Source organism: Balaenoptera physalus (assembly GCF_965194825.1).
Source record: "Balaenoptera physalus genome assembly, contig: HAP1_SCAFFOLD_1150, whole genome shotgun sequence".
Classification (NCBI taxonomy): Eukaryota; Metazoa; Chordata; class Mammalia; order Artiodactyla; family Balaenopteridae; genus Balaenoptera; species Balaenoptera physalus.
The window spans coordinates 245,308-269,433 of record NW_028125644.1 but is presented as its reverse complement, the minus strand read 5'-3'; the positions used below and the strand labels follow the sequence as shown (position 1 = coordinate 269,433).

The 24,126-nt window shown below is 40.9% G+C and overlaps 3 protein-coding genes across 11 annotated transcripts in view; 1 reads left to right on the top strand and 2 right to left on the bottom strand.

Annotated features, from left to right (window-relative positions):
* Positions 1-3,469: 3,469 nt before the first annotated feature.
* On the bottom strand, positions 3,470-5,412 carry LOC309653771 (uncharacterized protein; the record flags this gene model as incomplete). Its single annotated transcript, XM_082478557.1, has 3 exons — positions 3,470-3,926; positions 4,279-4,985; positions 5,396-5,412. The coding sequence occupies 2 exons, from the start codon at positions 5,410-5,412 to the stop codon at positions 4,292-4,294; spliced, it is 711 nt and encodes a 236-aa protein (XP_082334683.1). The 3' UTR covers positions 3,470-3,926; positions 4,279-4,291.
* Positions 5,413-5,439: 27 nt separating this feature from the next.
* Positions 5,440-24,126, top strand: part of LOC309653775 (ELKS/Rab6-interacting/CAST family member 1-like) — a 120,194-nt gene continuing 101,507 nt past the window's right edge. For 3 of the 9 annotated variants that reach the window (XR_014259455.1, XR_014259456.1, XR_014259457.1), the window contains exon 1: positions 5,462-6,011. Coding sequence is in view for 1 of the 9 variants with exons in the window: in XM_082478560.1 (XP_082334686.1) it covers positions 5,866-6,011 (146 nt within the window). In the remaining 8 variants the exon portion in view is untranslated. Of the gene's footprint in view, positions 6,012-24,126 lie in introns of all 9 variants that reach the window. The other 6 variants (XR_014259458.1, XR_014259461.1, XR_014259459.1 and 3 more) reach the window with 5 other exon arrangements.
* Positions 15,469-24,126, bottom strand: part of LOC309653773 (ELKS/Rab6-interacting/CAST family member 1-like) — a 182,124-nt gene continuing 173,466 nt past the window's right edge. The window contains 2 exon segments of the mRNA XM_082478558.1: positions 15,469-15,717; positions 23,593-23,726. Of these exon segments, the coding sequence (XP_082334684.1) occupies positions 15,692-15,717; positions 23,593-23,726 (160 nt within the window). The 3' untranslated portion in view covers positions 15,469-15,691.

Sequence of the window (24,126 nt, the reverse complement as noted above, 5' to 3'; positions counted from 1 at the left end):
CATAAACAACAGAAATTTATTTTACACATTTCTGGAGGCCGGACATCCAAGATCAAGGTGTTGGCAGGTTTGGTTGGCTTGCAAATGGCCATCTGCCTCCCTCCAACCCCTGGCAACCACCCTTCTGCTTTCTGTCTCTATGAATTTTACTATTCTAGGTACCTCATATAAATGAAATCATACAATATACAGTCCTTTTGTGATTGCGTTATTTCATTTGGCATAATGTCTTCAAGGCTCACCATACTTTTTAAAGCTGAACATACAAAAGTTTTGTATATTCGATTTTGATGGAGTCCAATTTTAAAATTTTGTCACTTACGGTTTTGGCTTCAGAGCTAAGAAACTATTGCCTAATCCAAGGTCATGAAGGTTTACACCTGTTTTTTTCTAAGAGTATTATAGTTTTAGCATTTATATTTAGGTCTATGATCCATTTTGAATTAATTTTTTAAAAATTTGATTAATTAATTAATTTTGGCTGCGTTGGGTCTTCACTGCTGCGCGCGGGCTTTCTCTAGTTGCGGTGAGCGGGGGTACTCTTCGGTGCGGTGCGTGGGCTTCTCAATGCGGTGGCTTCTCTTGTTGCGGAGCACAGGCTCTAGGCACGCGGGCTTCAGTAGTTGTGGCACGCAGGCTCAGTAGTTGTGGCTCGTGGGCTCTAGAGCGCAGGCTCAATAGTTGTGGCGCACAGGCGTAGTTGCTCCGTGGCATGTGGGGTCTTCCTGGACCATGGGTTGAACCCATGTCCCCTGCCTTGGCAGGCGGATTCTTAACCACTGCGCCACCAGGGAAGTTCCTTTAATTAATTTTTGCGTTTGTGAGGTAGGGGTCCAATTTCATTCTTTTGCATGTGGTTATACAACTGTCCCAGCACCCTTTGTTGAAAAGACTATTATTTTCCCAGTGAATCAACTGTCCATAAATGTGTGGGTTATTTCTGAAGTCTCAATTCTTTTCCATGATATATACGTCTATCATTATTCTGGTACAACACACTATCTTGATTATTGTAGTTTTGTAGTCAGTTTTGAAAGCAGGAAGAATGAGTGTTTTTTAACTTTTTTCTTTTTTTTTTCAAGATTCTTTTGGCTATTCTGAGTCCCTTGCATTGCCATCTGAATTTTAGAATCTGCTTGTCAATTTCTAGAAATAAAAAAAGGCAGCTGGGATTTTTGATAGGATTGCAAAGAATGTGCAGAACAAATGGAGAAGTACTGCTTATTTTAATGATATTAAGTCTTCTATTATTTCTTGATGACGATTTAGCTTAATTATAAACCCTGTACCTCGTGTCTTCCTATCCTCTCAGTAAGCCTAATAATTCCTTGCTCCTCCACTGGGCACTTTTCCTACTTCTAACAGTACACTTTAGCAACCGCTTCTTATTCTGCCAACTACACACATCGTCTCTTGAGTGCTTTTCCCTTTCCCTTTCCCTTTCCTATGTTTCACATCTTAAACTGTCAGCTGTATTTTTACCTTTATGTTGTCAACATTGGTATAATTTATAAACTCTGCTTTAACTACAGCAAGATTATAATTTATTAACAGGTTTGGTCTAAAAGTTGAACACCAGAAACCCGCCTTTTCTAAGCTTTTTATCATAGTAATTATTCAATTGAATTCTCTCCCGGAACTCCTATCCTTCCATCCGAATCTAGCCTAGCTCTTGGGACTTCCCTTTACTACTGAATTAGATCTAGTGAATCCTGGGTAGTGATGCTGTCAGAAACCTCATTTCTACCTCATCTTTAAATTTTGAAAAAAAGCCTATGTGGGAGTTAGACTTTATGAGTCTCTGCATATCTGAAAATGTTTTCATTCTGCTCTCTTAATGATAATTCAGCTAGGAATAGAGGGTTTTTTTAATAAAAAAATTCTTAGAATTTGAAGTTCAAGAAATATTTCCCTCAGAAACTTGAAGGTCATTGTTATCTTCTCATATCTAGTGTTGCTGGTAGGAATTCTAATTGCAGTGTGAGTCTTACTCTTTTACGGGTCACTTTTTTTGTTTATTTTTTTTTTAGTTTTGGCTGCGTCGGGTCTTAGTTGCGGCACTCGGGATCTTTCCTTTAGGTGTGCGGGCTTTTTTCTGTGGTGCGCGGGCTTCTCTCTAGTTGTGGTGTGCAGGTTTTCTCTCTCTCTCTCTCTGGTTGTGGTGCATGGGTTCCAGAGCGCGTGGGCTCTGTAGTTTGTGGCATGTGGGCTCTAGCTGAGGCACACCGGCTTAGTTGCTCCACAGCATGTGGGATCTTAGTTCCCCGACCAGGGATTGAACCTGCGTCCCCTGCGTTGGAAGGCAGATTCTTTACCACTGGACCACCAGGGAGGTCCCTATGGGTCACATTTTTCCTTTGGAAATTCAGGATTTTCTCTTTAGCTTTAGAGTTTTAACATTTCACAAAGTTGTCTTTGCTCTCCACTAATGGACATTTTCAGCGCTGGGAAATTTTGTTCCATTATTTTTGGGGTAATTTTCCATCTTTTATTTACTCTCCTTTCTTTTTCTCTTGTAATATTAGTCCTGTTGGATTGACTCTTTATTTTTCTTATATTTTCTCTTGCAATTTCCATCTCTTTGCGTATTTCTTCTATTCTCCTTAAAATTGCACGGACTTTACCTTTCAACACTTCCAGTGAATTTATAATTTTGGCATTTTCCTATTTCTAATTTCAAGACTTACTTTTTGTTCTTGGGTTGTTACTTATCTGAGTACATTATCCTTGTTTCATAGCTGTAATAAAAGTTTGTGAGCATATTTTTAAGTTCTCTGAAGTTTCTTTTTCCTCTGTGGTCACATTTTCTCCTTATCCTCTCCCTCCCTTCCCCAGCCCCAAGTTGGAGACTTCCCTTAAACACCTAACAGTCCCTGGTTGTCCGTGCATATTTAAGATGAAGTAGTTGGATGCTGATGACGCATCTTTAGAACTTGGGAGGGTCTTGCCAACTTGCACAACTTCACTCTAGGGTGAGTGGGTAGGAAACTGGCTATTGTGCCAGAATAAAGAATGTTTTACCCTTAGTCATTAAATTCTCCCCAGAGATGATGAAAAAGCTTGACTCTGAGCCTGGGATAAATGCCTAGCTATTGTATCTGAGGTATAGGGAGGGTTCTGCTGTTCTACATAGAGACCTTTATTTAGCGTCCTTGTTTTCAGCCCTGCTTCTCACTCTTGCTCTGTCTTGTCAGTGTCTCCAAATTTCAATTTCTCTAAATCACTTCTGGCAGGTAGGCCTCCTTCTTCACCTACAGTACCCCCCCCCCCCATGCCTATTCCACATTATGGTTTCTTCCATTTTGTTTAATCAGACCTCACTCACTTTGTGTGTAAATTTAGGGGAAAAAAAAGAAAAACAACTCTTGGTGGCTCCCTTCCCATTTTCTGTTTTGTACGGGTTTGTATCATTTTTCATTCCTTTATTAGCATTTTAATGGGGTTCCAGGAAGAAGAGGCAACGAATGCATGCACTCAGCCAGTTTTAATTAAAAAAAAAAACAATCCTAAGTGTAGGTTTAAAAAAAGATATGTGGGGCAGAGTAGGAAATAAGAAAAAAGAACAGTGGAATGACAAAAAAGAAACCAAAAAAATTTCTGAGTCTGTGATATTGACAGTACTCCCGTGCATGAATAACAAGGCTTAGCACCTCACACTCTTCAGATCCCCACATTTCAGGGATGGGATAGATCTGAGACATCTCGTTCACACCCCCTTTTACAGTTACGAAAAGCAGGACCCAGGAGTAATGGGACTTTCCCAAGGTCACACACGTAGACACCGGCAGAATGGAAACCAGAAAGATAAGATGAGTCCACTTTGCTTTCCCTTCATCTCACCACACCGCTGGGGAGCAGCAGAACGAGCGGATCAGCAGTCAGATAAGAAGGATCGTGAGAAACAGTCAAAGGAAGCTGGCTTATTCCTGAGTGAAGTCGGGTGCCCGAGAAAATGAAACACTTTAGGATGCTTCATTTGGCAGGACCCAGCGTCCCCCGGCAGCGGTCCTGACAGCGGCGGCCGCGTGCGGACCCTACGGAAGGGGGCGACTGTACAGCAGGCGGGGGGACGCTGGGCGGGATGGGGATGAGGTGACGAATGAAGGGACGAGAACCCTGACGAGGGACGGGAGAGTGACAGTGGGGCCACGAGGGCGTGGACGCTGGCGGTGACTCAACTGCTCTCAGGGGCGTTTAGAGTTACTGATAAAACAATCGCCAGCCGGGAATAAACACGATTCAAATCACGCTTACTTTCTTAGTGCAGCGATAGCTTACCTACGGCCTTACATTAACGGTGCGTGGCTCCGACAAGGAAACCCGTCTGCGCTTCGGTACCAGAAACTGGGGAGCCCGACGCCGGGCCAGCTGCCGCCCCCGAGGACCGGGACGGCCGTCCGGCCCGCCCACCAGCCCCCGGAAAGTGCCCGAGGCCCGCGCGCGCCCGAGTCGCGCTCCCGGGAGGAGCGGGGGCGGGGCTCGCGCTGACGTCGGCCTGGGGCGGGACTGGGAAATCGCGCAGGGGGCGGGGCGCGGTGACGTCGGGCGCCCGGGCCGAGCTGTGGCTGTGGTGGTGGCGGCGGCGGCGGCGGTAGTGGTGGCGGCGGCGGCGACGGCGCCCGGGCAGCAACGGCAGCGGCAGCGGCAGCCCTGAGCAGGGTGAGACGGCCGCGGTGGCGGCAGCTCGGGGTCGGGCGGCGCCTGGAGCTTCCCGCCCGTCGCTGGCGCTAGGCCCCTCGGCTCTCCTCCGCCCGCTCCTCCTCACGGCCCTGGCTGGGTCCCGGCAGCGTGCCGCCGGGGAGGGCGGAGCCGTAGGTGAAGCTGGCGGGCGGGGGGCTGGGGGCTGGCGGGCTTGGGCTCTGGGCTGCGGGCCGGCGCGGGCGCACACGCGCACACGGCAGGCGCCGGGCGGGCGGCGTCTGTCTACTCCCTCTTGCCGTAGGAGGCGGTGCGGCGCAAACAGTGGGCCGCCGCCTCCGCCGGTGCTTCAGGGGGCCAGTCACGCAGAGCCCGGGGCGGGCCGCCCCGAGGAGCTTGGCGCCCGCGGACAGGTGGGCTTCCCGCCCGGAGGCCCTCGGGCTGCCCGCAAGGCCCGGGAGACCCCGCCAGCGGCCTGTCCGCGGTTCGCCTCGGCGGCCGGGGAGGGAGGGAGGGCGGCGCGGACGGCCGTCCCGGTCCTCGCGGGCGGCGCCACCAGGGAAGTCCTTTACAGGTCTTTTAAAAGCGTCTGTCTCTTCTCTATCTGGTCATATATATTTTTTCTTTTCTTCCTGCCTTCCTCAGAAAATCTCTACCTACGTAGCTTTAGAGCAGGAAATTATCCGATTGAATTCTAGCTGTTTCTTTAACAAGAGATTGTTTGTAATGGTAGAAACAGAAGAATCTTAGTTTGAACGAATAAAAATGACTCATTTATGTTTATTGTGCATCTGGTATTAGTCAGGTTTATGGCTTTTATTTCCTAAAATCGTTCTAGAAATATTTATTATGATTTTGTTCCTTATGTTTTTATCTGCATTGTATTGTTATTTCCATGGAAGTTTCTGGACTGTTTCCAAATAAATTCCTTAGAAGGGATTGTTTCTGGCACACTGTTACTTCTGATGCCCTTACATTTGTCAAAAAGAAAATGAGGGTTTTTTGGACCTAAACTGAGAAGAATTATAGTGGAGGGAAGATGAGAGATGTATTTCTTTCACTGCCATTTATGTCTGATCCTGCGAGAGTACAGAATTTTTGATGGGTGTGTCTTCAATTCTGTGGACCCAGGCGTTGCCCACTGCCCACCCAGCTCCTCTGACTATACCTGACCCAGATGCTCAGTTTCTGTCTTTTCTGTATTGATCGTAAGTGGAGGAGTTACTGATGGCCATGGAGAAGGTAAAACAGGAGCTGGAGTCCATGAAGGCGACGATGTCCTGCACTCAGCAGTCACTGGCAGAGAAGGAAACTCATGTGACCAACCTTCGGGCCGAGAGAAGAAAACACCTAGAGGAAGTTCTGGAGATGAAGTAAGTTTTATAATATTGTTCTTCAGGCATATGCTTAGTTGAAATACTTGTCCTCATCGCTTTCATCTTCTGGCCCTGTTTGTCACGCCTGACACACTTAGCCTAATTTTAATGCTCACTTGTGTTTCTCACTCCTTAGAACAAATTTGGGACAAATCCTCGTCAAGTAGAAGCTTTTTTTGCCTCCCTGTCATTGAATTTTGCAGTCCTCTAGAGTGTATGTATGCGTATGCAATTGTGTCTCTGAAATTCCTAAAACCTTCTGGAAAGTTCTGGCAAGTTGTTGAGCTTTCCGAGGAAGATAACCATTGCTCCTGAGGTCATACGATGGCTAGGCAATTTTTAAAAACATTTTTTATTATAAACATTTCCAAAGGTACACAAAACTAGAGAATAGTATAGTGAACCTCCTTATACCCATCCCCCATATTTCACCATTAACATTTGCCACACTCTCCAGTCAGTTTTTACAAAATTGTCACTTTTAGCAGAACCTTTCTTGACATCATTTTTGTACTTTCCAGGCATCTTGCAGCTTCCTTGAGATAGTCTGTTGTGAAGGCTGTATATATCTGCTGTGCAGAATACAGCTGCTGCTTTTTCTGCTCTGTGACTTTGAAAAGTTCTGGTTTCCTTCTCTTCAGAACACGTATGTCTCTTTTTTAAGTCCCTTAGTACTTTCTCTATCACTCCAATCCCCACTCCTATGTAATTGTCCTGCTCTCATTTTACTGAAACCAAGTCTATGCTGGGACCCCTCAGTTACCTTCATCACCTCAGCAGTTACCTGTGTTCTTGTCGTCTTCTCTTCTGACTCAGAGGAGATACTGTCTCTCCTTCACCAAGCTCGTTTCTTATTTCTATCACAGATTTAAGCTCTGGTTCCCTCCTCTGCAATCTGTCTCCATTAATTTTCTTTCACATAATCTTTGCTCACTTTCTGTTAGTTCCTTCTTCTCTGCAATAAATACGCACTCTCTCTGACCTAAAGTAAACAGTCTCTCTGAGCCCAGCCAGTGCTTGAAGCTAACATCCCCTCTTCTTTTCTGCTACTTTGAACTGTCAATAAATAATTGAATATGAGAATTACAGAGTAGCAGAGGATCTTGCCATGATACCTCAGCATGAATTTTCATGGGGCATGATTGTTTTGATATCATGACGGCAGCCCAGGAGTTGAGAAACAAATATCGGGGTGTCCCCTGTGCTTATGGATTATTAGGACACAGTGGGAGGTTAAGAGAGCCTGATCTTTCAGAAAAGAATTATAGGTGATGTGCATGGATCTACCATTACAGTATCATACAAAATAGTTTCAGTTCCTGAAAATTCCCCATGCTCCTCCTTTTCATCTCTCCCCCATCTCCCCATTCCCTGATCTTTTTCCTGTAACCTTTTCAGACTGGCTTCTTTCCTTTAGCCTCTGTGTTTAAGGTAATCCCATGTCTTTTTGTGGCCTGAGAGTTTATCTTGTTTTATCTCTGAAAATATTCCGCTGAATGGACATACCATGGTTTGTTTATTCCATTACCTATTGAATAACACCTTGGTTGCTTCCAGTTTTTGGCAGTTGTCAGTAAAGCTGCTGTAAACATTCATGTGCAGGTTTCTGTATGGGCATCAGTTTTCAACTCATTTAGGTAAATGTCTGGGAGTGCGATTGCTAGGTTGTATTGAGCTGTGTAAGAAACTGAAAAAAATACCTTTTGAAGTGGCTGTAAATAATTTGCTTTTAATTGCATGCCTTTTTCTTTCTCTCTTTCCTGTTTATCTTTTTTCCTCCATTCTGCTACCCACTGCCTATCTGAAGCTGTTGAGTGAACTATTGCATGAGACCAGTCATTTGGACTTTAAGTGGTTTAAGGTATGAAGAAACTGCTTTTACGTTTGTACTTCTGAGGCTGTGTACCCGTCATTCACTGTCCTCTCCAGCTTCCATCTTCTATTCTTTTATTGTATCTTTTTGTGTCTTCTAACCCTACTGTTAATTTTGCTTGTATGTATTGCTTCTATGCACCGAAGTAATCTACAAATATTTGTTTGAAATATCTTAAATGGCTTTTAATGTCCCTAATGGGTAGGGACATTATACTTATTATCTTGCTCAGGTCCAAAATTTATGTCTCTTGCCTAAATTTAGCCTCTGAGAAGAAATGCCTCCCTCTGATTGAAGAAGGGTAGCTGCATCTCTGAATTTCTCAAGAAGCAACGTAAAATTGTTTGGGAACCATTTCTCTTATTACAATAAAATACACACCCTTTTAAAGTTTGAGCAGAGAAAAACTCTCAAAGGAAAATGACTCTTGATGCCTTTCTTGTATTCTTACAGAATCCCCTTACATGTCTTTATTCCTAATATGTGCTGCTCTGCACTGAGCCGATGCCCCAAATTTAAAGAAGTTGTCCAGTGATCTAATGAAGGAAGACCTCCTCTAACTTGTGTTAGCAAATGGAAAGAATAAAGTGAATAATTCCGTGGGGGAAAACTCAAGGGCTTTTTTTTTTTTTTTTAATAAATTTATTTATTTTATTTATTTTTATTTTTGGCTCTGTTGGGTCTTTGTTGCTGTGCGCAGGCTTTCTCTAGTTGCGGCGAGCGGGGGCTACCCTTCGTTGCGGTACACGGGCTTCTCATTGCGGTGGCTTCTCGTTGCAAAGCATGGGCTCTAGGTGCACGGGCTTTAGTAGTTGCGGCACACGGGCTCAGTAGTTGCGGCTCGTGGGCTCTAGAGTGCAGGCTCAGTAGTTGTGGCGCACGGGCTTAGTTGCTCCACGGCATGTGGGATCTTCCCGGACCAGGGCTCGAACCCGTGTCCCCTGCATTGGCAGGCGGATTCTTAACCACTCTGCCACCAGGGTAGTCCCTGTGATGGTGTTTTTGGATGAAATTCATATTTAAATTGGTGGTGGACTTTGAGTAAAGCAGATTATCCTCCATAATGTGGGTGGGCCTCATCCAATCAGTTGAAGCTCTTAATAAAACAAAGACTGACCTCCCTGTTGCAAAAAGGAATTCTGCCAGAAGACTTATAGAAATTGAACTGCAACTCTTTCTAGAGTCTCTAGACAGCCTAACCTGCAGATTTTGAATTTACCAAGCCTCTATTATTGTGTGAACCAATTGTTTAAAATCTCTCTCTCTCTGTCTCTATCTTTATATAGATATGCATATAGATCTAGGTATCAATATCGATATCTAGATCTATATCTATCAACATATATGGGCACTTGTATACACATGCTATTGGTTCTGTCTTTCTGGAGAACCTTGACTAATATAGTGGCCCATGTAAATAAAAGGATGAACCCAAGTTCACCCAGGTAGAAAGTAGTACAATGAGAACTGGAACTTAAGGCCTCATGACTCATTCAGCTGTGAACACTGACCCAGAACTGGGGTCCGCAAACTCTGGCCCACTGATCAGATCTCGCTTGACTCCTGGTTTTGTACATAACGTTTTGCTTGAACACAGCCGCACCCATTCATTAACGTATTGTGCATGGCTGTTTCTGTGCTACAGCAGCAGATGGGCAGTTGCAGCAGAGACATATGGTACACAAAATCCAAAATGTTTACTATCTGACCCTTTACAGAAAAGATCTGCTGACCCTTGCTCTAGGATGCCATCTGATTTCTGATAGCACCGAGGAGAATAATTCATGCACATTGGGTTAGATTGTTCATCTCATGTCCTCCTTAGGTCAAAGATCTCTTAAATGCTCACCCTTGCCATAGCCAACTTGGGGAGCATTGTCTTAAGGATGCAGAAATATTTCTTGCCAGGTCTTTCCAATCCACACTGCTCCCTGACTATGGTTCTTAAAACCTATTTTTAAAAAAATTTTTATTGAAGTATAGTTGATTTACAGTGTTGTGTTAGTTTCAGGTGTACAGCAAAATGAATCAGTTATACATATACATATATCCACTTTTATTTTTTTTTAGAGTCTTTTCCAAATAGGCCACTACAGAGTATTGAGTGGAGTTCCCTGTGCTAATAAGAAGAGCAGGTTCTTATTAGTTATCTATTTTATGTATAGTAGTGTGTATATTTCAGTCCCAATCTCCCAATTTAGCCTCCCTGCCACAATCCCCTGGTAACCCTAAGTTTGTTTTCTACATCCGTGCCTCTACTTCTAAACCCTGTCTATTTTAACCAACTACCACTCACTGCTTACTGTCTCTGGCTTCATGTACTTGATAATAAATCTATTTCTTGTTCTATCCTGGATGACATGTTCCAAGGACTGAGATAATATCTTAGTCTACATAATTTGTCCTTGATATTGTCTATCTTGGGGTCTTCATCTATGTCCCAAAGAAGACAGTCACACTCTGTCTTCTAGTACTACTACTAATACCACACTTTATGGCATGAATTTGACCCAGTGCACTGAACTATCCCTTTAGAAGCTGTATGCAACCTGTCACTGGGTTTTAGCACAGAGGTAGAACTCAGATTAGTGTTCATATTTAAACAAATCTACTTGACCAGAAACTTTTTGTCTCACCATTTATTTTTATTACACAAGTAACTTCTGTCTTTGCATCTATGATGTAAATATTTTTAATTTCCTAAATTATCTGAAAAATTATTTAGACCTTCCATTTCAGTAGGCATTGGAATTGTTGTGTGATGACTATTTCATTATTTTATTTCCAAATGTTAAATTAGGCTTCAAGCTTTGGCCAAGAGTAGACAGAAAAGGGTTTAAAAAGAAATGAAGAGTGGGAAAGACTTCTGATGCAATGGAGACTTAATAAAGATTTGATTTTGAATCAATAATTTATAATAAAGGTTTGATTTTGAATCAATAATTTATGTCATTGCAAAATAACTTCCTGGTAAAATTCCATTCTTTGGTAATCATTAAGTACAGAAATTAACAATCAGAATATACAGTGCTCTTCTTCATTTTCTAAAAACAAACCTATATCTAGATGAGAGGAGAATTCATTTCATAACTCAGGCTCTGGACTTACGACTCCAAGTCCTGTCTTCTTTCAACCATACCTGCTAAGTTTCTGTCTGACTTCTTGAGCATGAGGTAATGGCTTCAGCTTTCATCCCGTTCCTCAGTATATAGCTTGGTGACTAAGAGTAAGGGATCTAAAACTTGAGAACTTGGGTTCAAATCTTGACTCTAAAATTTACTTGTTGAGTACTCTTGAGCGTGTTATCTGTTTTTGCCTCAGTTTTCTCATCTATAAAATAGAGATAACATTACTTCTCTCAGGGAGTTGCTATGAGGGTTAAAAGAGAAAATTCATACAATGCAAGAATTTATCAGTTCTTGGAACACAATAAATACCGAAAAAAAATGTTAGCCATTATCAAGGGCCCCTCATTTTATGGATAATATAGATTAGTTTATATAGGTCTAATATTTACATATACATAAACATTTTGTACCTATATGTGTGTATACTTTCTTCTTAGAAATTGAGCAGTCAACATTCACATCTAAATATGTGCTCTGTGAAATGCAGATCTCCTGTGTACAGACACAGTGCTATAGTCATCTATTGCTACATAATAAAGAAGTCCAAACTTAGTGGTGAAATAAACAAAAATTTTAATATGTGCCCAGATTCTGTGGGTCAGCAATTCAAACAATACACAGAGGAGATGGCTTGTCTCTACTCCATGACTGATGTCTGAAACCTCAGCTCATGAGGATTCAAATGGCTGGGGCTGGAATCATCTAGATAATTTTAATTCACACGTCTGGCCCTTGAGATGGGATGACTTGAAGACTGGGCCCAACAAGGACTGTTGACTGGAGTGCCTATAGATGGCTGCCCATGTGGCTTGTACTTCTCATAACGTGGTAGTTAGGATTCAAGATAGAGTATCCCAAGAATGAGTGTCCAGGGTTCAAGCATTCCACGAGAATCATGCAAAATCATGCATGACCTTTTATGACCTAGTCTTAGATGTTACATAGCATCACTTTCATTATATACTATTGCAGGCGTTGGAGATCTTTTTCCATAAAGTATCAGACAGTCAATATTTTAGGCTTTATAAGCCATACAGTCTCTTTTGCAACTACTTAGCTCTGCTGCTGTGATGTGAAAACAGACACAAACAATACATATACTAAGGAACATGGCTGTGTTCCAATAAAGCTTCATTTATAAAAGCCGGTAGTGGCCTAGATTTGGCCCACCAGCCATAATTTACTGACCCCTGCTCTATTGTTTGAAGGCATGGAAAGCCTGCCCAAATTCAAGGGAAAATGCCCACATCTGGATGCGAAGAACGGCAACGAATCTGAGACCCTGTATTAAAACCACTGCATAAGAGGATCTGTCTGCATACCTTGATTCTCCCATGTATGTTGGATATGAGGTATTGGGACATCTTACATCTCTGTAAGCCTGGGTCAAGGTCAAAGTTGGAATCTGAACTTAATGACCTTGACTTCTGGAATAATTGGTAACTCTAATTATGATTTCCTTACACTCCTTACCCCAATAAATATACCACAAAAGATAGATTTCAAGTAAACAATTGCTTTATGGCAGATTTTTATTAAGTCTCCATTGACTGAATTATTCCATTTTGGTTGGAAAGCATGGGTTTTGTTTCTTTCCTAAAGAGGTCTGCAACTTTTCAGATGTGGCATTTCATTCTACTGAGAGGATGAGGTAGGTTTTTATAAACGGAAAAAGCAGGGCAGGCTGAGTTCACTCAGATCATACTAATGCTTACAGGAATAACCGAAACTGGAACACAGGCTTCCAGGTTTTCCTGTCCTGTGCTCTTTGCGGTAGGTGCCATTGTCTGCTGGGCCTGGCAGTAATAATTTTTGACCTTTACCTCTCTACGCTATTGTGAAGTGGTTTTGGGTTTTGTTAGCTTTCTTATGAGTTTGTACTAAATTGTGTCCATAAAATAGGCTGAATTCCTCAGGGAAGGTTGATAGCTGTTACTGTGTTATTACTTAAAATGTTGTGTTGGTTACCTTTTGTTCTTTTCTTTTCTCCAGCTGTCTCCTGAACTTAAAAGTTATATTATCCTAAATGAAAGATGTGCATCTGGTGGAAAACACTAATTTAAGGGATGAAAATTCCTGATGATTGCTTCAGTCAACCCTTAATACACACTGAGCTTCATTAGTAAATAGACAACTCTCAGACCTTTCCCTTGGAAGAGGTCGCATAATCAGGCTTTGTGTTGATTTTGCATTCTGTTCGTTAGAGACAGAACAAATTAGAATAATTGGCTGGTACAGGGAAAGCACAAAGAACTTTCTTCAATTTTTGTGATGCATCCCGTAATAAGGGTTGAAAATGAGACTAGAGGTAAGAACGTGAAACTCAGAAGAGCAAAGGAGAGAGGATATTGTTTCTTTGAAAATATTCTTTCAGTGTTGGCCCAGAAGAAATAGGAAGCTGAGGAAATTTTTTTTTTTGTAAATGATGATTTTTGTGTTAATGATGTGAATTCCACAATTAGTAAGAATCAGGAAGCAAGCATCCTTTTCCACCAAGGACTTGGGAGCAAATGAAACCATAAATACTCCCCCGCTCTTGGAAACCCTTTTGGAGCAGTAATCAGAGAAGGGTAAAGGCAAAGCCTCAGGGCAAAGGTGTTCAGAGCAAAGGGATAGGAGGAGAACAAAAGGAAAGTGGATCTTTTTAGAGCTGTCATTTTGAAATTTACCTGCTTCTGATTCAGTGCTGCTTTGCTACCGTGTTGGTCCAGTGGAAATCCTCAAAGCAGGAGCAGCCGTATTTTAAAATAATAAGGTTAGAGCAAGTGACTTTAATCCAGGTCTCTTTAGCTCAAGAGCACAGAGGAGAGTGTGAGGAAAGGGGTGAGGCCACAAGGAATTGTTCACTGGGTAAATTTTCCCCAAACCTCCCTAACTGGGAGAAATTGACCACTGGATTATGTGCCTTGAAGGAAAGCAAAAATGTTGAAAGCAAAGAGTGTGGAGCTTGTTTAGAAAGCAAGCTCTATCATTTGGTCACCTTCTGATAATAGCATTGGCTGAGACCTAACCATTTACAATGAAGGCACTTCTGTAGGTAATAAGTTCCAGGAGGGCCAGAACTGAGTATGTCTGTTTTCAGCATTTAGCATGGTTTAGCATCTTAGAGCCCGGTACATTATTGGCATATAGTAGACTTAAAAATGAATATTTGTGGATTGTCTGAATGAGTGGATGTGTGTGTGATTCATATCCTATTTGCAGGTCCTATGCCCTACAGTGGGTTTTCAGTGTCAGATTGTGAAAGTATTTATGCCGGGGATTGGCACTGTTCCCTATCTAATCGATAAAGATTACACATCAAAGGACGTTACACTGACAGCCCAAAAGCCTCATAGGAATTACTTAACAAAAAACTAAAATTGGATTCTGTATAATTTCTAATTTATAAGCTGGCCAGAACACTGGTATTTCAGCCAGTCCTCTGGTAGTTCCAATGATGTCCCCATGATCACCCAGGCATAATCAGAATGGCTTTAGGATTTGGGAGCCAAAGTGTTCCTCAGTATTTACTGCTTTGCTAGTCCATTTAAGAAAATGGAGTATTGAAAATATAGCTTCAGACACAATATGGCATTTTATGATTTAGCACGAAATCTGAGAAATATAGAGTTAATCTGAAGCCTGCAATGGTAAAGTTCCTTCTGCTATTGAAGTTATTGTCTTTAAACAATGATTCTACATCAGTAATGCTATATATATATATGTATATATATATATATATATATATATGATATTCAGGTTAATTTCCTCTTCTCTCTAAGCAAGTAATTGGTTGGTTGGTATGAGAGATGGTGTGGCTTCCAAAAGTGAAAAGTATTATTTTGTTGTAATTTCCGGCTACCTAAGGATGGGAGAGGCCCAGGACACTGCAGTCAGTATATTATGTGGAGCAGGTTATATTGTGGTTTATTTATGAACTTTTACATGTTTATTTTCTATGCAAGTTTGTGTGCTCCTTTCTGAATTTTGGTAGATAAGTGTTTTGTAACTTTGGAATACTTGGAGTTATATATATATATATATAACTTTTATATATATATATTTTAACGTAGTAGTTAAAGCCGTGGAGAGTGTACTAGTCTACGTAGGTTCAAATTCTGGCTTTACCCTGTGACTTCCCTGTGGCTTCCTCTGCTCACCTATTAAAAAGGAGTATAATAAGACTGCTGTGGTGAGTTATATACTAAGTGCTATTTAAGCATTTGCTATAATGATTTATGTATACTCGAAGGCAAGGAACTTGCCCCTTGATCGTCTCTGTATTCCTAGTGCTTAAGAATTCCTAGTGCTTTTCTAGTGCATTGTCTTAGGATAGAGATAGCTCAGTATAGTTCTTCTCGCTATAAAGTACTGTTACGTTGAAAGTGTTTGCTTGTGTACTAATAATCTATGACATATCTGCGAGGACAAGGAAAGGAATAGTTTTAAAACTGCAATGGATAACAAAAGATTGTATGATGTAATGCCTTTATTATGTAATGATAAAACTAACAAATGATCATGGTAGAAAATTTGAAAAACTCCTAGACAAAATAGAGATCAGCAAAATCTGCAGTAACTTTCAGAGTGTAGAGTTGTCCATGAATATTAGTGCTTTCACATTTTCCAGGACTTCAAGTAGACTCTGCTTCTTAAGAGTCTATTCATGAGATTTTATTTTAATGATGTTTTCATCATGGGGGGACACACACACACAAATCTGTTAAAGAAAAAAAAAAGAAAGAAACACATGTAAATCACTGATGTTTCAGATAGCCACATGAAATAAGCTGAGAAAGGTCAACAAGCTGAAAGAATGTGGAGTAGCATCTCCTTAATCGCTTACATAATTCTGATAATTACCTCTTTGTGGATAAAGTAATTAATGGGGAATCTAATTCAAGAAAAATGTATGAACTTCAAGCCTTGTTGAAGCCAAGTATTTCTTTCCACAAAAGGTTACTTTGCACGGCCATGCTTCCTTATCACCTGACAGGGAAAGAGTGTTGTATGGCAAAGGATCTTCCCGAAGGAGGGTGCTTCCCACGCTGATTGTCATCAGTGACTTCAGAATTACTGTTGCTGTATTACCAAAATCTTAAACTAGGATATTTTTGACAAATGCGGTCCTTAGTTAATTTTTAGAGCTACACACTGTCAGATGGCTCTGAAATAACAATTGTCTGGCTCTTCTTCAGGGTGATCGCAATACGGTAATGACCTTGAGGTATCACTAAAAAGCAGGAAGGTGTGAGTCTTCCTTTGGTTCCAGAGTGAAATGCGAGTTGGAAAAGAGGCCGACAACCAAGTGATAGAGAAGGAAATGTGAGGTCATTAGTGAAAAAGCAGGTTTAAGTTAACGTGAAAAGGCATGAGGAAATGGTCAACCGTTACAGTATTACAAAGATCATCACGAAGCGTATCCATGAATGTGGTTTGTATTGCAATCTGCTGAAAAAGAGACAAATATCCTGGCCTGGCCTTCATGGAGATTATATTTTATTGATTCTGATGATAGATTATTGTTGAAGAGGGCCTCCTATAAATTATAACCATGCAAAGGCAGCAAGATAATTTTTTTTTCTTTATGTATGTGTTTCTCATTCCTACTCACTTCTCTCTTAGGGGAAGAGAAAATCACAAAAAAACAAAAATGTCAAATCTCAGCTATTCATTTGCAAAATAATTTTTTTCCCAAATTCGAATGGAGGCAGTAGGTTAACCGTTAAGACTTGTAAGGCTCAAAAAGCTAGAGTTTTACAAAGTGTAGCCAAATTTTATTCCATAAGTAATAGCTTTGGAAAGAATATGTGATGATGCAAAGTTGGAAAAAGCTGGGTTTTCTTCCGTAAATGACTTCACTGTGTCGGGAGAAGAGGCAGAGAAGAAATCAAAGTGAGTAAACATGGGGTGAGTTTTTCTGATAGGGGACTCTAGTGCTTTAAAATAGACTACATAATCCTAGGGATAATCTGAGGGTAGAGCACACCAATGCCTTATTTCCAATCTGGTACCCTGGAAGAAAACAGTGTATTTCCTTTGAGGTCTTGAGAGGTTTTTCTTCTGCTTTGTTTTGTTTTGGGTTCATTTTGTAGTCAACCTTACTAAGGTATCATTTGCATACAACAAAAGGCAGACATTTTTAGCTAACGGTTCAGTGACTTTTAATTAATGTATACATTTGTATAACTACCACCCCCATAAAGATAGATAACAATTCTAAAACCCGAGAAAGTTTCCTCCTAGGCTTTTGCAGAAGTATCCCCATCTCCCACCCCAAGGCAACCACTGATTTGTTTTTTATCTTTCGAGATGAATTTTGCCCAGTTTAGAATTTCATGTCAGTTGAATACTACAGTAGGTGCCCTTTTGATCTGGCTTCACTTGCTCAGCATATGGTTTTTGAGATTCATTCATGTTGGGATGTTTTAAACCAGGACTTCAGCCTGGGTGGCTGATTTTGTCTGAAGGCACCTACAGGTACATCTGGGTCTCTGGCATTGTCACTGTCTGTTCTTGGCTCAGTATTTTCAACTTTACTAAGAAGCACAAGGTTGAAGTAAGGAAGATCATTGTCAGTATACTGGAGGTGAAGTGGGTTCCGTTATGTAATATTCTCAGCATAAATTGACCTGCTTGGAATCATTGTGTTGATAATCGACAAGGCTACTCTTCCCCCAAAAACCTTGATACTATAAAACTTCTAAAGGACGCTGTCCTAGGACTCTTTTAGTTTTAAATTTTTGGGAAACATTTCTGGAAAATTCAAATGCTCACAACCTGAAAGAAGCAATTATTCACCTGAAGGCTAACTCTGCTCAAGTTGAGTTGTCCGACCTTTACATGCTGATAGAACCCAAATAGCCTTGCAAAACAATGCTCTCTTATTGGATATAAGCACATAGACTATTTAAGATGGACGTGTATATGCAGTAAAGTAAAAAAAAACAAAGACTCTTTGAGTTTCCCTTGCAGGTTTTTAAAATTTTTTCATTTAAGTTTCTATAGCATATGCTAATAGTTGAGGGTAACCTCAGGTTAGTTTTAGGTCCACTCTTTACATAAATGTTGAAGTACTCCATACCCACCTTTTTTCTACCTTCCTTCTCTTCTTCCATCTTTCCTTCCTAACTTCTTATAATCCATTATACTTAATCCTGCCTTTGTTGAGGTGGCAATTAGTGTAGGAAAATTGAAAGCAGTGTGAAATTTTGCTGTTCAGAATGCATGTTGACCAAATTCTATATTGAGAAAAGGTCTGAATTTACCCACAGGAACCCTTTCTCAGCGTCTTTGAGTACAGGCCATAGAAACTGGGCTATAATATCCTGACAGGTATGTCGAATTCATAGCAATAGCCCTCAAAGAGCTTACCTAGCGTACGTAGATGCGTATGAATGCATTTAATGATTGCTTTACTGGCAGCAGTGCCAACATACACAGTCTATTTTGTTTTATATCATTATCATTACCTGCTGTTGACCACTGTATACATTGCTAATGGTGTGGTTCCTATGGCTTGTGAATTTCACGGCCAAATAATATGTAATTTATTGCACACTTTAGTGTAGAAGATGGAGACTCCATAAATTTTCGTGTGCTCTTTGCCCCTTTGGAATGTATTACCCTGAGATCAGGCAAAGTAATAAATTTACTTCAAATGTGTGTGATAGCTAAACATCAGTTAGGACTGATGGGCAATATTTCTTCTTCCAGCAACATAACAGTTTTTAAAGACTAAGCCATTGAACGTGGAGTTACTGAACATGGGACTCAGTTCACTGGGATCCCTTCTCAGAAAAATAAAGGAAAACTTGAATTGGATATGTGTGGCTTATTCAAGTAGTAACTGATCAGCTACATCTTGGTGAACTTAATTTGTCACAATCGTTTGGTATTTTATTAACTCTCTTCCCCTTCTTCCCCTGACTCTCATGAGAATGGATTAGGAGTATCTTAAAACATACTAAGTCGTCTTCCATCCCTGTTAATCTAACCACAAAAGCACACTTTCCTTATCCAGCGTAACTTACTGTCTTTTAGAGTAGCTGTGGTTTTAATTCTCTACAGAATTCAAACCAGCAAGAGAAACATTTTCAAGGAGCCACCACATTGTACAGCTTTAGAAAGAAGACTTTAGAATTAAGGGCAAATATATCATTTTATGGCTAAAGCACCTGAGGCGTAAAGTAGGAAGGTAACCATCGAGGTCAGGGAAAGGGGTTGAAGATCAGGTTTCAGGCTGAGAAAGAGTCTACAGGGACTCAATCTGAGCAGTTCAAAAACTGAAAGGAGACCACGAATGTTCTGGGAAGGCTGGCATCTGGCCTCAAGTGTGGGATTTCAGACAGGGAGTGGGCCCGGGGGGGGGGGAACTGAGCTTCTGCAGTAGGCAGAGAAGTCCCCCTCATCTCCAGAAAGTGCCACTGACATCAGGGAGTTGAGGGGAAAGAGCAATGAATTCCAGTCCACCTGAGAAAGCAGGCCAATCTGATTAACTCTGAATTTAGGCTTATTTCAGGTACTTCTTGAGAAAGAACTTGGACAAGCGCAAGTCCCGTGCAGCCTCTTTAAATCCATGCCCGGTATTTTCTGGTGGAGCTGCTTAAACCCTCCAAGTGACTCCAGTGTTTTAATTTCCCTCTCTATTTAATTCCGACAGTTCTATGATTGATTATTTAATGGGCAAATAAGTAGGGTCACAAAAGAGTGTGAATGTATTTTACAGGATGAGGATGGGCGGAGTGGAGCAGTCTGGAATAGGACACCAATAAAAAGGGATCTGGGTAAATAAGAACGTCTATTAGAAAGGGAGAGGAATTCGCAAGGAAATTAGGGCCTGACACCACGCCCTTCTCTCTGCATGTGTAGAAGCTAGTTTCTAATTTTCTTTTCATAGGAGATGTCCCTGTGATGAATTGTCTTTTACCTCCACACTGTTTATCACATGGACATATGGTGAAGTTTGCGTGAGAGAAAGCAAGTATTAGAATTTGTCTGGCGAGCAACTATAAACACTTCCTGGAACAATCTAGGGTAGAAGAAAAAGGAAAGGAAAGTGGAAACAAAGGAGAAAGACAGCTAATGATGCTGGAGTCTCTCGCTGGGATTTGTGGTATCGCTTTTTGAAACTAAGTACAGAAAGTCAGAACCTGACTGATTGTTTCTTGATCACGGTTTGTTTTCATTTTTGTTTTTATCTTGCTGTCTCATCAGTTATTCCAGCCAGTGCTATGTCATTTTCAGTTTCAGTAAGCATGCCTGTCTTGTTTCCATTCGCATTATTCATGCAAATGTTGATTGAACTGATGACCCCGAGTTATCAAGGAAATATTAGATACACCACTGGATACATTTCTTAATTTTAGAAAAAAATTACCGAGTGAAGGTTAAAATAACTCCTCTTAAATTTGTCATTTAAAAAAAACTTCTCCTAACATACAATACCTCATTGCCTAATAATGCCAGATAAATGAAGAATTCCTATGTATTCATGAATGCAGGCTAGTCTGTATATTTTTTGGCAGGTATGACCGTTACCGAGGGTAACGGCCTAGTTTGCTGGCCGTGTCCTGTCTCCTAGAAAGTGGTAGTTTCTGTTGTCTTTCAGTTGGTCCATTGGATATCAGAGGTGAATTTATAAAACTATACTTCCCTTTACACTTACTTTGTTTTGTTTTGTTTTACTTGAAGTATAGTTGATTGACAATGTTGTGTTTCAGGTGTACAGCCAAGTGATTCAGATATATATATTTCTTTTTCAGATCCTTTTCCATTATAGGTTATTACAAGGTACTGAATATAGTTGCCTGCGCTATACAGTAGGACCTCGTAGTTTTATCTATTTTATATATAGTATACACTTACTTTGTGTGATCCTGGCTGGTCAGACCACATGATTACTTTCACTTCTGATATAATTTTTCAGGTCCAACCTCAAATCTTTGATAAGAAGTTATTTTAAAATAAGTTTATTAGCATGTGTGTGCTCTAAATCCAACAGTAGTTATTAGAGATATGGTTTTGCACTAGGTATTCCTCTCTTTTTTGTTCTTGGCCAACCAATCGAAAATTAGCTTTTATTTTCTGGTTGGTTTGCTAGATGTTTATGACTATAATAAAAGTCTTAAATTTTGTCTCATATCTTAAAACACAATCTGAATTAGCAATGGATATTGTGCTCTACATAGGGGCTGTGATATAAGTATAGTTTCCAACTTCAAAAACATATAACCTAGAAGGGAACACACACAGACACATATGCAGCAATTATGGCAACTGCATTTGTTTACGAAGTGAAATAGTACTGAGATGGCTAAAGTGCTAGCAAGCCTTGAACAGCCAAATTAGCTTCAGAAATAGATGTGCAGTTCTTTAAAAATATTTTTAACATTTGTCCAGCTACATGTAGAATATAACTTAGCATAAAAACGGTATGGGTTTTATTTTAAGTAATTCAGCATTTTGACATCCTCATAATGAAATTAAATCCAGGAGGAGGTTTCTCTCCATGATCTCTTGAAATGGTCCTTGATCATCCACAATATTTCCCATCATCACAAAGGTGGTACCAAGGGCAGGAAACTCCAACATTATTAAAGTTTCATAAAGCAAAGTCAATTTTAAGAATAGAATGACCCCAAAGTGATAAAGGTCTTGACAGATAATTTCAGGGGAAGCATAAATTATTTTCTGTTTGTCAGAGGGCAAAAATATTTAGGCTGAGTTAATGAATGGTAGAGTTTTTGAGTGGAGAGTGTCCTTAAAATATTATGTAGATCTGTACTGTCAACAGATGCTAGCCACGTGGCATTATTTATATTTAAACAAATTTAAAAATAAGATTAAAAATTCAGTTCCTCAGTTGCATTTGCCATATTTCAAAGATGTTTATTAGCTCCATGTAGCTATTGAGTACTGCATTGCATGGTACAGATATAGAATGTTTTCATTATCACTGAAAAGTCTATTGGGCAATACTAAAATTATACCCAGATATTCACAGAGAAGGCAACCAAGTCTCAAGGAAATAATGTAACTTCCCCAAGGTCACACAGCTATGTTTTGAAAGAAAAACAAAATGACACAAAGGAAATAGTAACAGAGGCATTAAAGAAACCCAGGAAGTTTCTGGAGCAGTCAAAGTAGGGTTTAAAAGTGCATACTTAACTGTTGGCAGGGTTGAAGCTCTTGATGGTTGGTAAGATCTACCTGCCTGAATTTGGACATGAGCATTTTATGCAATGAATTAAAAGCAAAAAATCATTTCAGCGAATGGCTGCCAGCTCCATATTTTTAGCCACTGCTGTGCTTCCAGATTATGTTTATCACTTTCATGTACAGGGCACCACTGTGAAATGTGATGGTTTATCTGACCCCCGAGAAATCAAGAAATCTTGTGGGGGTTATGGCTATATTTGAAAAGGTTGATTTTTAAATGCATCATGCAGACTGGCCCTGTTTTAAAAGGGATTCCTGCCATCAAATAATCAAAATGTAAACTCTCTTCTCACCTTGCAAAAGTCAAAGATACTCCCTGCATTTTTTTTATTTCGTTGAAATCCAAATATTATTTTTCCATTCTCTAACTTGTTTTCCTCACAGTGTGCTCAACTATTGCCAAGGAAGGAAGGGTTAGATGTATCGATCAAAGTTTGCTAAAGGCCCCCTAGGTAATTGAACCCTCAGGAGAAACAATCGTCATGTCTTCTTTTTCTGTTGTTTCAATATCTTCGTAAAGAGTCATTTCAATATGTTTGGTTCTGTAGCAGAGGTTCTGTGAAGTGCTTCTGTTCCTCAGAGGTGCAGAAAGCCTGCGAGTCTGTGGGTAAAGGTGGGTAAGGAGAGAGAGGGAAGGAGGCTAGAGAGAGGCTCAGTGCTGAGATAAGGACAGTGTTCTAAAGCCTCCTGGGGGTGAGGCTGGGGTGCACAAACACCCACGACTAATCCAGACAGAAGCTGAATAATCAAGGGGACGAGCAAGCACTGTGAAGTCATGTGGTCACCTCTCCCTCTAGAAATACACATTGCCCTCAGTAAGCCTCCTCCCGCCCCAGAAGAGCATTAGGAAGGTCTGGAGAGGGGGAGTATTGGCAGAAATGGAAAAAGCAGGTTGAAGGAATTAGCCTGGAGCAGAGAGACCAAGAAACGCAAGCCAGTAGATGGAAGGCAGACTTTTCATGGAAGTCTCCAAGCCCAAGTCAAGTTCTGGGACCACCAAGTACAAGTCAAAGAGTGCTCATTTAACCCCTTTGGGCCCCCACGCGCGTGGAGGAAGACTGGACAGAGAGGGAGAAGGGGCCATTGAAGGTACAGTATTTACTATGGGATTTAACTCCTGAAAGGCCTCCCAGTAGCTTCAGATCTGCTCAAGAATCCTTCATGTCCTGCTGGTTCGCAGTGAGTGGCTCACAGCTTCAAGGCCTCCTCTGCCAGATGGAGAACTATTTCAAGCATCCTGCCTCTATTTTGTACTGTAGCAATGCAGACAGGAAACCTGACCCCATTTTCAGGTTCTAAAGAGAAATTCTAAGTACCTGAAAGACTGAGGAACATGGTGGCTTTTATTTAAGATGTGGAGAGAGAGAGCACATACCTGGACTTGGGCCTGGAGCAGCACCAAGGGTTCCCTTTATTTTCTCTCCCGTCTGTGTTTCTCCTTTTCCCTCCGCTGGATTAGCCACGGGGACCCCAAGTTCTTCATTCTGCGGTCCTGGTACCACGATCCTCCTGGGAATTATAAAGTTATTCACCTTCTACATCGAGCACTTCTTATTTTTTCCCCGGCAACGTAAGTCATCCTTAAGAGGAGTCAGGGTGCTAGCTCTTAAATATATTTTAGTTATCCCTTTGTACATTAAATGCTCTTTCTTGGAGACTGCTCCTGACATGGTGTTCACCGTGCTCTCAGCTGGCCTCCTGAAGTTCTGCCCTGCCTTCCCCACCAGGTACAGTTCAGGAGCTGCCTACCTCAGGGTGATAGGTTATCTTTTACATTTAGAGAATATAATTTGAATACATAAACTTCTCTGACCACAGCTTTATTTGCGACCCACAGGTTTTGTTATGGCATATTTTCATTATCATTCAATTAATAAAATTCTAATTCCCATTGCAACTTTATCTTTGA